Below are 15,256 nucleotides of genomic sequence, written 5' to 3' on the forward strand. Positions count from 1 at the left end.
GAGGACCTGCCGCGAGATGCCTGGATAGATCCCACCCAGCAGGGATCCTATACCTCCGAATACAGGGGGCCCCCCAACCTAGCCCCACCACACCCCACATCTAATCAGGAGTGTATAGGATGAGAGCGGAGAGGCAACTGCAGATTCAAATAACCAACCGAGGGAGCTCAGAGCTGAGAGACCCAACCTAAGCAATGCCACAGAGCGTCCCTCAGGAATCAAGATCCTCTCAGCGAACTCATGACTAAGACATCATAAAAAGGGCTCCAGGCCGAGACCCCCAGAGAGGAGGCCCTGGATTGAAGTCCCTCAGTGGAGTCTCAGACTGAAGCCCCTCAGGCAGACTCCTGGGACTAAATTACTCAGGGGACCCCCCAGTGAGACTTTATGGAGGAGCTTCAGTCTCAGACCTCCTCAAAGGGATCCTCCCCTTTCTCTGTCCAATGGGGCACAGCCAGCCACAGGGGCTGCCAGCTGAGCTGGGGTGAGACATCTCTGTCCCTCCCAGGGCCTCTTTTCCGTGGCCCCCTCGCCTTGCTGGTGCCTAGCAAGGGAGAAGGTGGGGGGGGCCGGCAGACCAAGGCTGGAGAAGAGGACACAAGGCAGCCTGTTCCAGCCCAGGAGACAGAGGGCGCCTCTGTTCGCTCCTGGCCCTTTGCCCCACTGGGTGTCTGTCTGTGAAGGGGTGGAGCCAGTGGGGGGGGGTCAGCGGGGGAAGGAGGACTGAAGACAGGTCTCCCGACACAGCTCTGGTAGCCACATTTGCAGACTCATCTGTCTGTCCAGAACCTGCTCCCACCTCAGGCCCAGGCTAACTGTGAGTATCCTGCCCCACCTGGGCTAGGGCCCTTCCCTGGCTAGCTTGGGGGAAAGGGGGTTTCAGGGGAGTTCTAGGAGTCTGGGGATGATGGCATTGTGGAGGACCGAGGGTCTGGGAGGAGATAGTGTGGTGGCAGTTTGGGATTTGGAGGAGACAAGATTGGGAAGGTGATGAGGCAGCCAAGTGAAGGTCAGAGGGAAATCTGGGAGCTCAACAGATGAGGAAACCAGTGGGGAACCTGTCAGCCCTGAGCAAGTTTCCGGGCCACTGGGCCTCCCAACAAGGAGCCCACAAGTCCCCTCCCAAGGCTCCCACAATCTCCCAGGTGCAGGCTTGGGGACCTGGTAGCCCCCACCTTGTTTCCAGTAGGGTAAGAATAAGAGAGCAAATAGAACAGCTGCTTCGGCCTGCCCCCCCCCCCCGCCACCCCCACCCAGCCTGCCAAGAGCTCAGGTCCCAGGAAGTCCCGGGGTGGCAGAGCATGGATGATGTGATACCAGAAGAGGGAGCACTACGGCACTGTACCTACCCCCCACTCTACCTGCACATGACCTCCCCTTTCTCGGCCCAGACCTCCAGACTCCTCTTTCCCCCAATTCTTTACTCTTTGTTTTCCCATCTGCCCTCCCCCCACCCGCCCACTCTGCAACCAGGTCCTCTCAGAACTGCCCCCCCACAAAATCCCAGGGTGCTCAAGAGCTCCAGGCAACCTCCAGGCACCCCTCCTGGATGGGGCAGGTAATCAAGCCCCAAAACCCCTCCCTCATACACCCCCTTATCCCTTCCATCAGCCCCAGCTTGGGTTCCCTCTCCTCCTGTGTCTCTGTGACAACCATTTCTCATGTCTGGAGTTCAGGTGACGCACACAAGGATTCCATTGAAGAGCTGGGATGTCATCTGATCAGGGCCCATTGTCCAGCCCCCCAGGCCTGGGGAAGGATGGGGACACCTGATCTGAGACATCTGAGCTGCCCCCTGAGACTGTGAAGGGGCTGATTGTCCTCCCAGGGCCAAGGGAAAGAGGCCCCCCTGGCTTGACAGGCTCCTCACCCCAGCCCTCTCCTCAATAGGCCCCTCCATTCTCCTCTCCCAGCCCCTTGAACTCAAAGGACCGCTCACCTTTAGCCCTTTATCTCCTCCAACACACACCATCCCCCATTCCCCCTGCTCCCACTGTCCCCACAGTGAGCAGGCTGGGCCTGGGGAGAGGGGTGATGAAAAGCAGCAGGGACAACAAGGCCCTACAGGTCTCCTTGCCCCTTTATGGAAGCCCTGGCTCTAGGGATAAAGGGTTAAGGCTCCCTTCCCACCACTCACCTGATGAAGGGGCTGATTCTACAGTGAAGTGAGAGGAGCCAAACTAGAGGTAATGGGAGGCATACCCCAGGGAAGCCAAAATGACATATTCAGGAGATAATGGAGTTGAGGCACCAAAAGGGTTCCCTAGGTTGCTGACAGGAAGCTCAGGGGCGGTGAGATCCTCCCCCAAGAAGTCTTGGGCCACTCACTCTGGCTGCTACCCCTCCATTCAGGCTCACTGAGGGCACCAGACTAACTCCTTGCTAGGGTTGGGGAGTGGAGTCAAGGTTGTGGAGAGGACCCCAGCCCACCACCTCCTACAAAAGAACTTGGCTGTGCTGCGCAGGCAATGCCCAGGATAAAAATAGAGCCTGGCCACATCCTGTGACCATTCCTGCCTGCCCCACCCTCCTCAGTCTCTGCCCAGGCAGCCAGGACCCACTGCAGCAGTCCTCTGCAGGACTTCAGAGCCAACCCAGCTCCATCTGCTCTATCTCCATGCCCAAACCCTGACTCCATCTGGTCTGGATTTAGGTCTGTTTGGGTTTTCCCCACATTGTAAAATCTCAAGGAAAGATAAATAGGTGTGGGGATCTGATCTCGTGGCTATTCTGGCCTCGGACCAGGCCTGAGGCCAGAACTCCCCTCACCCCAGCCCCAGACACCCTAGGCTTGGTCCCCAGCTCACTTCCATCTTGGGGGGTAGGTGAGCTGCCGAAATGGGCTCTGAGCTGGAGACTGCAATGGAGACCCTCATCAACGTGTTCCACGCCCACTCGGGCAAGGAGGGGGACAAGTACAAGCTGAGCAAGAAGGAGCTGAAAGAGCTGCTGCAGACTGAGCTCTCCGGCTTCCTGGACGTGAGCAAAGAGTGGGGGTACAGGGTGGAGTGGGCAAGGAGTGGGCACCTTTCTGCCATCTACTCATCCTACTCCCAGGTCAGCCCAACCATCTCTCTGCTCTCCCAGGCTCCTCTCCTGCGTTTTTCCAGGCTCCCCTGCTTTTCCTGGTTCAAGTCCAAATGCCCTGGTTTACTGAGCACCTGCTAAGTGCTAGGCCCTGTGTAGATCCATCAGCAACAAAGCTCACAGCCTAGAAGGGAAAGACTGACACTTGAAAGTTAACCATGAACTACGGGAAATATACGGAGCCTTAACAGGGGTCCCAAAAAGGTTTGTGGCAGAATATTAACCTGATTAGAGTGAGCCAGCTTCTCCAGACAGGTGACACTTGAGCCATGGATTTCCACTGGTAGATAAGTGGGGTAAATGTAGACAGCAGGTAACAGCATGAACAAAAGCATGGGAGACAGAAGAAGAATAGGGAACCTGCTCAGTAGTTTGACTGGAGTGCAACATACAGATAATTAGGCCGCAGATGCTAACAGGGGTCAGTAGTAAAGAAGAAGCCACAGGCACAGTAGAAAGTGCACAGGCTTTGAGGTTTGATTAGATCTAGGTTCAAATTCTAACCCCACCACTTTCTAGCTTTGTGACTTTGGGCACATTACTTAACCACTGACTGACAATTTTTTTCTTCTAAAATAGGAATAATGAAACTTACCTCATATTATTTTTCTTAAGATTTAAATCAGATAATGCGTGTAAACTCCTAGTGTATTGCTTGGCTCATTGTAGGCACTCAACGTTTGGTAATTTCTGCTAATACTATTTCTCTGCCATGTTAAGGAGCTTATTCTCTAGGCAACCAGTTCATAAATGTTTGTTACTTTTGAGGAGGGGAGCAGAGGAGCTCCATTGGATGTAGCTCTCCCTCTTGCTCACCTCTGTCTCCTTCTCCCCAATCAACTATTCCCTTAACACTGACTCAGTGCTAGGCCCCTATACTCCTTGTACACCTGCCCCTTCCTTTCCTCCCTTGGCAGGCCCAGAAGGATGCCGACGCTGTGGACAAGGTGATGAAGGAGCTAGATGAGAATGGAGACGGGGAGGTGGACTTCCAGGAGTATGTGGTGCTGGTGGCTGCCCTCACTGTGGCCTGTAACAACTTCTTCTGGGAGAGCAGCTGAGCAGGCAGCCCCAGTGAGCAGCGCCCTTCCCCTCTACAGTGCCGGACCTGCCCATTCACCCCACTTTCCCCTCACCCCACTTTTCCCTCCCCACATTCCCCATTCCCCATCAAGGGCGCAAGAGTAGCAGGTCAGGCCTGCAACTCCTCTCTCATTAAAGGCTTCTCTCTCGCCAGCCATCTGCTGTCTGTCTCCTCTGGGGTCCAGAAGTGGGTGGAGAAGTAAAGACTGCTCACTCAGGACTAGCCTTATTTGGGGAGGAGCCTTACTTGGGGAAGGGTCTTATTCGGAAAGAGGTCACTTGCATTACATCCTCCTACTTGAGGAATGCTCAAGGCCCAGCAATGTGGGGTTTTAGGGTTCCAGCTGTTAAGTGGAAGAGACATCAGCTTCTTGGCTATAAAGCCAGAAAAAGAATCTCCATTCAACATTAACCAGTATTTACTAAGGACCTACCAATGTGCTTAAGGAGGTGGCACAGCTACGGTTGCTAACCAAAAGGTCGGCAGTTCGAATCTGATTGGAAACCCTATGGGGCAATTCTACTCTGTCCTATAGGGTCCCTATGGTCGTGGTTTTTTTTAGGGAGTCCCTGGGTGGCATAAAGGTTAAAGCGCTTGACTACCAACTGAAAGGATAAAGATTAGAGTCCACTCAGAGGTGCCTCAAAAGAAAGTCCTGCTGATCTGCTTCTGAAAAATCAGCCATTGAAAACCTGTGGAGCACAGTTCTACTCTGACACACATGGGGTCGCCATGAGTCAGAAGGACTCAAGGCAACTGGTAACTGGTACCATGTGCCAGACATTGTGTAGGAACTTAGGATACAGCAGTGAACAAAACAAACACCATCCTTACTCTCACATGGCTAAAGTCCAGCAAGGATACCGGGCCATTAAAACACATACACACAAGTGCTAGGAAGAGAAATAAAAGAATCTGATGCATAAGTAAGGTGGAGGAAGGGTTGAAGATGTGTTCATTCACTCATGTCTCAAATATCTGAGCACTCTGTTGTGTATCCAGACATAAAAAAAGTCCCTTTATAGAACTGTGTCAAAATTCACATGGCTGGCAGGTGGAGAGGGAGGACATGAAAGGGTGAGCAGGGACGCAAAGATCTCCCCAAATAAGGACTAAGCAATATTCGGGCCAAATTGGGGACGGAAAGAAGTGGAGAGGTTAATACGGACGGGAAGCGGTGAATGGCGCAGGAACCGGGAAAGTGTTCTCAACTCCCAAAATAGGGAGAATGGGGTTGAGCGGACAGCCCGGCTCCGTGATCTGCAAGAGGTGGAGTAAAATTCCGCGGAAAGATTTTTAGACGGTCAGACTTAGACGGTCTATCTTAGGAGGGAAGGAGTAAACAAGGGGATACGAAAACATTTTTCTTCGAGACTGAATCCGTCTCAGTGGCCCTGACTACGAAGGACTCCAGGGGTCTACAGCTCCTAAACCGAGGCGCCTCCAACGTGAAGGCCCCGTCAAGCCTCAACACTAGGGCCATTGGCCACGCCCCTCCGCGGTCGGAGCGCTTGGTGTAACACAAACAGGGCCTTTTACTAAAGCTCCGCCTCCTCCCTGCGGCTCCGCCCCTCAGCCTCGTGCCCAAGTAGCAAAAGTCTTTCCCGCCCCCTAGTTGTGCGTGGATCTGACGCCTGACGTAATAGCGTCGACGCCATTTTAGCCGGCCCCACTCCGCACGGGGCGTGGTGGCCATTTTGTTTTGGACGTCGAGCGGGACACGGCGGCGTCGGCGGCGGCAGCGGCAGCGGCAGCGGCAGCTGTGGTGGCATAGACGAAAAGAAGGAAAAGGCAGGCTGGGTGAGCAGGCGGACTGGCCAAACAGCCCGCAAACAACAACGAGCTAGCCTAGCAGTCTATCGATTACGCATCTAACCAACCGCCCACCAAGTTACCCCGAGCCCCCCACCGTCAACTCAGGTTCGGCCGGTCCCCGGCCCGCTTGCCGCAGCCGTGGTGGCAGCCCCGGGAGGAGCACTGGCGTCCGTTTCTTTTGGTGCGTTTCTGCAGTGAGGAGGGGGAGAGTCTTGGGGAACGGAAGGAGCTGGCGGTCGCGAAGTGGGGGGTGGTGGCATGTGGAAGCCGACCGGGTGTTGGAGTGAGGACGCCCCCGAGAGGGGGCGGAGCCCGGGAGGAGGAGGTGGGGAGAGGCTCAACTGGAAACTGGTGGCGGGATTGATGGGGGATAACAGGGAAAAAAGGAGAATTGTTTGGCGAGTTGAGCAAAGCTGGCTGTCTTCCCCAGGTTTTGAGATGGTAGAGAGGCTAAGTGAGGGCTGTGGGACTTTGGCTTGAAAATTAACGGTGGCTTTAGCGTTACATTCTGTAGAGAGCTCTCTGGGAGCTAGCTCTCAGGTGAATGCCTATTTAGGAAGCCTTTTCTACTCCATCGTCAAGCTCCCCAATCCCTTGCTAAGGCCACTACTCGATTTTAACGTCGAAAGCCAGTTTTGAAGCCAAGTATGCCTGTTTTTTCTCCAGATCAATGCTTCTCAACTTTAGACGCGCATTAGAGGCACCTGGCTAACATTCCTCCCCCCATTGCTGATCCCCAGCCCCACCCCCACCGATTGTGGTTAATTGGTCTGTGCCTAGGTTTCTATAGTTTTAAAAGCTCCCTGGGTAAGTCATATGTTGCCATACACTACCAGTTGAGAACTGATCTAGATTAAAAGCCAAGCTGTTAACACCCCTTTTTGCCATCTTTGGTTCTGCTACCATTTTTGAGACTTTGGCTGATATTTTATGTTCTGTGGGCTTCAAATTTTAATAGTTTGAAGTAATTACCTTAAAAACTTAAGCAACTGAAATGTGTTTTCATGTGATCTTCAATAGTCAGTGGTGAAGGTCTTTCCATTTGTTGTTGGTTCGGGCCTTGGCCCTTGTAGAAAGAGGTCGTTGTTATTCCAATTTGCTCATTTTGTCCATTATCCTTTGTAGATTCTCGGGATTTGAAGATGGCTGCACAGTCAGCTCCGAAAGTTGTGCTAAAAAGCACCACCAAGATGTCTCTAAATGAGCGGTGAGGCAGCCAACAGCAACTTCAGCTCGTTCATAAGAAAACATTACTTAAATTGGCCCTGGGATCCAATGCACAAAAACGGTTTTAAAATAACTAAATACCAACAGAAGGCTACAGACTTCTGTTCTTAGTTGCATCTTAATATGGTACACACATTGGGCGGTTGTTTCAAAACCCCTTTTTCAGTAGATTTTTATGTTAAGCTGTCTGAAACATTTATCTGGTGGGATGTATTTTAAAAAGACTCCTCACACCCTCCCTCTCTTCACATTTTTTTTTTACGTTGATACAGGGGTGGTGCAGCACGGTAGCATGGTACCCTGGCTGCAGAAGGCTTGCTGCCCAGTCCAAGGCCAGCAGTGTTGCGTCTGGCCTGTAAGAGGCAGGTAGCAAGCCATGAATCTGTCCAAAGGCCCTTGAATATCATTCTTGGGCCTTGTAAGAGGCACTTGCTTTGCTCCATTTCACTTTCTTCCCATTCTGCTTTTAGTTTGTTTTTGTTTTGGATTCTTTTACAGTTGTGTTCTTCTCTTTCGTGCCATTCATCTTACCTTAACAGAAATAATAGAGTGTCTTCCCAAGCTCTGAAATGATTGAACTAATTTAACTTTCTCATAAGTAATTATTTGGAGTCAGGGAAAGTGTCCATTTGAGGTTAAGAAAAGTTTAGGTATTTAAAGTAGCTTTTGTCTCTGAGAGCTCTGTTCATTGAGGGCCTTTGGCCAAAAAATTTATTAAGTTGATGTTAGACTGCTAGGAGATTTGTCTGTCTGTTTTTGTCTTTTTGAAGCATATGTGCTGCTTCTCTAGCCCCTTTGGTATGATATACTTACTAGCTGTCCATATTAGCAAGCTACTGAGTAAACAAAACATAAGAAAATGTGATGCAGTCCTGTAATATATATGGATGTACTATTTCCGTAGTCCCTGGGTGGTGCAAACAATTAAGGCACTTGGCTGCTAATAGGTTGGTGGTTTGAGGCCGCCGCCCCCCTGAGGTGCCTCAGAAGAAAGGGCTGGCAGTCTGCTTCCCAAAAAGCAGCCATTGAAACCACCGTGGACTACAGTTCGACTCTGACATACATGGAGTCCCCATAAGTCAAAATTGACTCAGCAACTGGTAGTAGTTCCATGGGCTTTGAAGGTGCTCTAGTCACTCCTTGTATTTGCCCTTGGAATGCACTCTGAGGTTCCCCAAGGTTTTGGTTATCTTTGTTTGTCTTTGAAACTACATCTTCTGTCTCTTGTTATCATATCTGCTTATTGCGTGTTTTTCATACCTTCCATTTCTCTAAAAGCTGTTACCTGAGCCCTTGTTATCACTTTTGATTGAATGTGCTGCACTTAGCTACATTTCTAAGTTTCTGATTCTTGCAAGTTTGTGGAAACAGAGGAGTCTTTAACCCACATCAGCCTTGATCTAAAGTGTACCACTTTACTTAAAGTTCGTGGGATCTGGAGCTCCTGGTCTAGCAAGCCATGAAAATGCCAATAAATGTTTTGTAATAAAGCTTTTATTTAAACATCCATTTTGTTCGACCTTGAAGCTTTACTAATATGCTGAAGAACAAACAGCCGATGCCAGTGAATATTCGGGCTTCGATGCAGCAACAACAGCAGCTAGCCAGTGCCAGAAACAGAAGACTGGCCCAGCAGATGGAGAATAGACCCTCTGTCCAGGCAGCATTAAAACTTAAGCAGGTGAGAGAATGGGTCTTAATGCTCCAGAAGCAGCTGGTGATCTCTGTCAGGCAGAGCCCTGAGGCTGTCAGGACGTGATGGATGATTTACAAGGTGGCTCAGGGCAAAAGCTGAAACTTCTCTGGAAGAAAGAGAAGTTCAGAAAATTCCAAATTGGGCAGGTACTGATAAGTAACTTTTTATTGTCTTTCTCTTTCGGGGAGTTTGCCATCTTTGTGGCCTGTTTCTGTATTATCAATGAGTGTCAGTCTCTTTATTCTCTGATCCTTCTTTCTCAAAGTAGATTTACTGGCCTTTTCCACAAAGAAAGTTGGTTTCTGTTATAGATGATCTTCAAAACATCCTTTGCTCCCTATTAAATGATTTACAAACTAGCGAAATAATTTCATTCTTCTTTGTTCCCTAGTATAGGGAGTTCTAAAGGCCTCGGTCAAAGGTTTCAGTGCTAAAATATAGAAAGTAGGGTGCCCCTCATCTCCACAGCACCTAAAGTTTTATCAATAAAGTATCACAAGAGCACTGAGTAATTTAAGAGTTAGTGGGTTCTCTCTCAAATTTCCAGCAAGAGATAATTCTATTCAGACCTGAAATAAAACCTGCTCTTTATTATTCATAGACTTTATATGCAAGTCCGGACAGTGGCTGTGGAAGGATATGTCCAAGCTGTGGCTGGGCGTCTGGAGGGCGGTGCCATGCAACTGTAAGGATTTTAGCTGGTAGCACTGCATGGCTGTGCATAAATTCAGCAGTTAAATATAACACACCCTCCCACCCCCACCCTGAGCCATTGGGCTCATTGACCAAAAATAAACGAGGCTCTTTGCATCAGCTACCTTAAGCCTTAGAGTGACTGGATTTGTCCCTGACTCAGGAAAGCAGTAAAAAGCACCACATTTTCCAAGAGTATATGTAAAAAAATTGCTGAAGATAAGTCTCTGACATTTTTCTAAATGACTTAACAACAGGTAGCTTTAAGTGTAGGCTTTGCAGAAAGTAGCCTCTAGAGCAGTTTTATTCAGTAAAACTTCATGCAGTGATGGAAGTGTCCTGTCTGTGCTTTCTGCTACTGCAGTCACTCGCCACATGTGGCTGTTGAGCACTTGAAATGTGGCTAGTGCAATTGAAGAACTGAATTTTTAATTTTATTTACTTTTAATTTAAATAGCCGTATGTGGCTAGTGGCTGCATTATCTTACAGCACAGCTCCAGAGTGGAAACTGGGTGGTAGAATTGACGTTCTTAAGCTTCCTGTCAATGTTAAAGACCAGTATTGGTGGCAAGTAAGGATTGGGAGAGGAGAAGAATTTCTAAGCAGTCTCTGGCTCGTCCGTTTAAACCCAGAGCTCAGGAGGATGTACTCAGGATAACTGAACACAAAAGGACTTGTGGAATGAAATCCCGACCTCGTAATTGTTTTGTGTTATTGGGGGAGCAGTGTCACAGGCCCTTACGGTTCGTTGCAACAGCCCATTAGGTAGATAATGTCTAGAGCCTACCCCTTTGGTTAGAAGCACTTTGTGATCTTGTGGTAAAAAGCTAATAATGCCTCACAGCATCTTTTTGGGGAGTGTTAACTGCAAAAAAGAAAAACAGTGGTAGTGACTTGTAGGTGAAACCTAGATGCATAGAATTTATTTTCATTCATACTGACTGATGGCTTTATAGGAAGACAAGTTTGCTAGTGCCTTGGTGTGTTAAGGCTGTGTTGCCCTCTACTTTGAAAGAATTTAATTCTCTTGAGATGTGATGATCTTCATTGGGTTTCTCTTTGAGGGGCAGATTATTGAAAATCACTATCTCTCCAGTATATCTTTGTGTCAAGTGTGGCCCTGAGTTTTATCGTTATAACTCACCTGTCTTAATTCTAACACATAAGTTTGGCTGGCTGTGTACAGAGGTACATTTGAGTTATAAGTTTATTTTGAATTAAAGGTCATTAAACTGGCTCAGTGGAGCACTTTCAAAAGACAGACGTGGAATTATCGATATTTATGAAATTTAAGGAAAGGAGATTTGACTGTTCTGTGTTTATTTACATCTTAAGGTAAAAATGGACCATCTGGAGATAGATACTCAGAGGAAAAATGGAGGAGACTGGCCTCTTTGACTGAGAAATCAATCTTGTTCTTAAGTCATAAGAACTCAAATGAACTTGTAATTTAAATTTTACCCAGAGTGTGATGAACTTCCTGTGGTCTTTGAGTAAGCCTTTGAAGACAGTGGTAGTCCTTGGGCAGGTATGAATCAAGTCACATCATTGTCAACCTTTGATTCAAAAACAGCAGAATCCGGGAGTTGAACTCAAGACTGTTCTTCCTTAAACTAAAATCCCAGGTGGTGGTGTATGACTTCAGTAGCCAAAATAGTGAGGTAATTTGTGGTGATGCAGTATCATGGAACCATACTCAAGCTTCTTAAGAGTTTTTGCTCTGAATCAGAATTTTGCTGCTTTTATACCCATGTTCTGAGGCAAAGCCTTGCTTCTGGTTTGGGGTCCTTTTGACACAGTTTATCTCCCTCCACACCAGACATCTCACTCGCTTCTTTTTCTCTGCACTTTGAGTTGCCATATCCCATTGGATTCCTTTTTTGATCTCAATCCCCTAACACCTTTTCTTCCAGAAGAGCTTAAAGCAGCGCCTGGGTAAGAGTAACATCCAGGCACGGTTAGGCCGACCCATAGGGGTCCTGGCCAGGGGAGCAATCGGAGGACGAGGCCTGCCCATAATCCAGAGAGGCTTGCCCAGAGGAGGACTACGTGGGGGACGTGCCACAAGAACCCTACTTAGGGGCGGGATGTCACTCCGAGGTCAGTGCTGTGTACCTGATCATTGGTAAGCCTCACCCCCTTCCTTGTTCACTTGGGCTGCTTATGGACACATTTGTTTAACATCTTTAAGCCTGAATTTGTATTGATATAATAAGTTTTGAAATCACATATTTTTAATAGTGCTGCATGTTTTTTATCAATACCATCCCTTTTCTGATAATGTGCAATGGTGAGAGGCTATGACCTGCATAAAAACAGGTAATTCATGTCATCTCCATTCCATTTTAAAACACCCTGCTGCTGCTTGAATCAAAGCACAAAGTCAAGTCTAAGGAATTTATGGGTCTGTTGGCCTATATCTTAACTACCATCACTGTGTTTCTGGTGCTAGTGAAACGCTCTTACATCTGGGAAAAAAACAGGACAAATTGACCCAAAGCACTTACCTATATGTTATATTTTGGGCACTGTTAATACTGTTTCCTCTATTGTTTTTGTCCCTTACAAAAGCATATTAAGAGCAGGAACCATATCAGTAAATCTACGGTAATACTAGGCATCTATCTGATTATTTATTAGATACTTATTAAATGTATGTACTTACTCATTAACATACTCCCGCTTCTTCCAAAAATGGATTTTGATCAGACTTGTTGAATTGATTGAATAAAGAGCAGCCTAATCTATTCACACTGAGTATGCAGCCTGCCCCACCCAACCTAAAAATTAACCAGATTACTCTCATTTAACCCTCACCGCCTTCCTTTGGTTAGAATCTACTTTGTCTCTCTTGGATTTACCTGCCTATACATTGTATGCCTCCTCTCCAAGGTCAAAACCTGCTCCGAGGTGGACGAGCCGTAGCTCCCCGAATGGGCTTAAGAAGAGGTGGTGTTCGAGGTCGTGGAGGTCCTGGGAGAGGGGGCCTAGGGCGTGGAGCTATGGGTCGTGGCGGAATCGGTGGTAGAGGTTAGTCAGCTACCAACTTCAGAGAGTAGCTTCCCCTTATTTCCCTCCCTCAAAAGCTCAGAGCCACCTTTCTTCACAGCTTCAAGTTACAGACAGCCTTATTTGTTTGTCTTGTTTTGTTCTGAAACTGGCTTATTTTGTAAATTCACATGCTGGTGGTATGAAAGTCCCATGGTTTTTTTTAAGAACCAGTCAAGAGTCAAGTGTATATTACAGAGCCAAGTTATACACAGTTGTCTTTCAGGCTTTTGCAAATTTAAATTATATTCTTAAAATGACGAAATGGTCAGTTTGGGGTTTGATCTTTCTCTGACCCTACCCCACCACCACCACACACCCATCCTGTAGCTCAGAATCCCAGTTTGAGTCAAATAAGAATAGGGAAGATGGAGGTAATACAAAGGGGAAGCAGAGACAGGATGTGGTGAGACTTGGTACTGGGCATTGCTCTGAAACCAAGTAAATTCAAGGTAAAGTTGGTGCCTATGGGGGAACCAGAGATTTCATCCAAAAAAAGATCAAAGTAGAAAGCAAGATGGTGTCATTGTCAGTTAAACTGGCTATTATCGATAGTCTTACCTTTGAGACTTACTGATACTTGTCTTGTGACTTTATTACCCAGGTTGGAAATGAGTTTTAATGGTGTTGCTGTTTACTAATGCCAAATTTCGTGGGCGCTTTCTGCCCTAGAGCTTAGTGGAAAACTCTCAACACCTGTCGGGGGAGAGGGGTGGGGCAGGGGAGGGGTCTGTTCTTTCAGCTCCTGTGTCTATTTGCTTTGGTCCTTTTAAGGTGTGTGGTGGATTTTTCCATAATTGATGATGTTGTAGTTGCCAAGGGATAACTGTTAGGAAAGGAAATTTGATAACAGGGCTTGTTTTTTTCTCTCCCATTATATGCCTCTTGGCTTATTGAGTGAAGTGCAAGTTAGTTAGGGTTTCAGGATGAAATAACATGTCTCCAAATTATCTTTGACTTGGTTTCTGAGACATCACAGAGGTGTGAGGGATAAAGTAACTTTTCAGAAAGCTGGTATGTTCTGTTAAGTGAGCTGAAACCATCTCAGGTAATCATTATTGTCATTAGGTGACTAAAATCAGAGGTAGTAGTGACTGGGATTATTCAAAATGTTTTTCCCATCTCCCAACATTGTTCCTGTGTCAGAATAACTCCTCAGTCTCTTGGTAATAAACTCCTCAAAATAACTGCTTGATAAATTTAAAGAGAGATGAAATAACTTTCCAAAACGGTCTCCAGTAAGGCCTAATTTGAAAACTAGCTTCACACCCCTGATTGTGCCCTTGTTACCTCCTCTCTATCAAATACAATGTATTTTAATTATAAATTTATAGAGTCTAAACTTTAAGGTAATTTCTTTGTGGAGAGATTAAGATTTTTTAATTGTAATTTTTAGTAATCTTCCTTTAGTTAATTGATAAATTTTTTAATAGACTTTAGAGATCGGCATGTAATAAGGGATTCATTACGTGTGCTTTCCATGTGTTGCTTTCTGCCCGGTGTGTTTGCTATTTTCTCAGATTTCCCTCCTCTCTGCCCTGCCCTTTCTCAGCTAGGCCCCACTGTTCTAAGGGGCATTTACCATAGTACCTATTAAGCCTACTTGTAACTGTTGTCTTTTTTTTTTTCTCCCCCCTCTTTGGGCCAGGTCGGGGTATGATAGGTCGGGGAAGAGGGGGCTTTGGAGGCAGAGGCAGAGGCCGTGGACGAGGAAGAGGTGCCCTTTCTCGCCCTGTACTGACCAAAGAGCAGCTGGACAACCAGTTGGATGCGTACATGTCAAAAACGAAAGGACACCTGGATGCCGAGTTGGATGCCTACATGGCGCAGACAGATCCTGAAACCAATGAGTGAAGCCTGCCCCCCCTCCCGTGAGAGACTCTCATTGAAGTCACCACATCTGGAAATAACCGTGAGATAACAGATGAGAAGAAACCTGGTTGAGGCTGGAAGGACCTGTCAAAATAGGCTGTGGACTTACTTGCCACCAGTTTGCATTTAGTGTGTTCCTTTACTTTTTGATACTGTGTTGTATGAAACCCTTTTTCCTTTGACTTGTTTTATATATTATATATATTTTTCACCCAGACTTCTCTTCACATATGGATGTTTGTTGGCCTTGTGGCTGGAACACCCTCTTCCTATCGCTGCCTCCCCTCACTTGTCGTATTTTCTGACATTCTGACATTTCCTCTGTTCATCTCTGCATCCCCAAAAAGAGGTCTCAGAAAGAGCCATTGAGGGTATGTTTTACAATCAGTAGTTCTCCCTAATGTCTAGGTTTCTAAAAGGCCTCTTTAGTGGCCTTTCAGAAACGTTTAGAAAATCCGAAGCTCCAAAGTGCGTTCTGCTGCGTTGACAATTTAGTGTAGCAAATTGGGAACACTGACTTAGCTATAGGACCACATAACAGGTTACAGGTGATAGCAGCTCTTATCTAGTTAAAGTTTACCACCATGTGTGTTGACACCACATAGATGACAACCAGTGTGCACTTTCTACCCTCAAGTGAGAGAAGCTTTTTGCTTTGTATCATGTCCAAGGGAGTACTATTGGGTTGGCTTATACCTGCAATGCAGAGAAAGAAGCCATTTGCGTTGGCAGA

At 47.2% G+C, this 15,256-nt stretch overlaps 2 protein-coding genes across 4 annotated transcripts; both read left to right on the plus strand.

The window, feature by feature from the left end:
* The first annotated feature begins 497 nt into the window (after nucleotides 1-497).
* S100A1 (S100 calcium binding protein A1) lies at nucleotides 498-4,325 on the plus strand. Of its 2 annotated transcripts, XM_049880558.1 has the most exons (4): nucleotides 498-817; nucleotides 1,474-1,558; nucleotides 2,826-2,979; nucleotides 4,005-4,325. In XM_049880558.1, the coding sequence occupies exons 3-4, from the start codon at nucleotides 2,839-2,841 to the stop codon at nucleotides 4,146-4,148; spliced, it is 285 nt and encodes a 94-aa protein (XP_049736515.1). In that variant the 5' UTR covers nucleotides 498-817; nucleotides 1,474-1,558; nucleotides 2,826-2,838; the 3' UTR covers nucleotides 4,149-4,325. The 2 variants fall into 2 exon arrangements, with proteins under 2 accessions (XP_049736515.1, XP_049736514.1); XM_049880557.1 differs by lacking the exon at nucleotides 1,474-1,558 and having other exon boundaries at nucleotides 502-817.
* A 1,520-nt stretch (nucleotides 4,326-5,845) lies between these two features.
* Nucleotides 5,846-15,032, plus strand: CHTOP (chromatin target of PRMT1). 2 transcript variants are annotated; one of them, XM_049880550.1, is made up of 6 exons: nucleotides 5,846-6,167; nucleotides 7,112-7,193; nucleotides 8,741-8,894; nucleotides 11,517-11,703; nucleotides 12,496-12,633; nucleotides 14,300-15,032. In XM_049880550.1, exons 2-6 carry the CDS (start codon nucleotides 7,129-7,131, stop codon nucleotides 14,503-14,505), a joined length of 750 nt encoding a protein of 249 aa, XP_049736507.1. In that variant the 5' UTR covers nucleotides 5,846-6,167; nucleotides 7,112-7,128; the 3' UTR covers nucleotides 14,506-15,032. The 2 variants fall into 2 exon arrangements, with proteins under 2 accessions (XP_049736507.1, XP_049736508.1); XM_049880551.1 differs by having other exon boundaries at nucleotides 11,520-11,703.
* The last annotated feature ends 224 nt before the right edge of the window (nucleotides 15,033-15,256 follow it).

The sequence above is a fragment of the Elephas maximus genome, chromosome 3 (genome assembly GCF_024166365.1).
Source record: "Elephas maximus indicus isolate mEleMax1 chromosome 3, mEleMax1 primary haplotype, whole genome shotgun sequence".
NCBI classification, from domain to species: Eukaryota; Metazoa; Chordata; class Mammalia; order Proboscidea; family Elephantidae; genus Elephas; species Elephas maximus.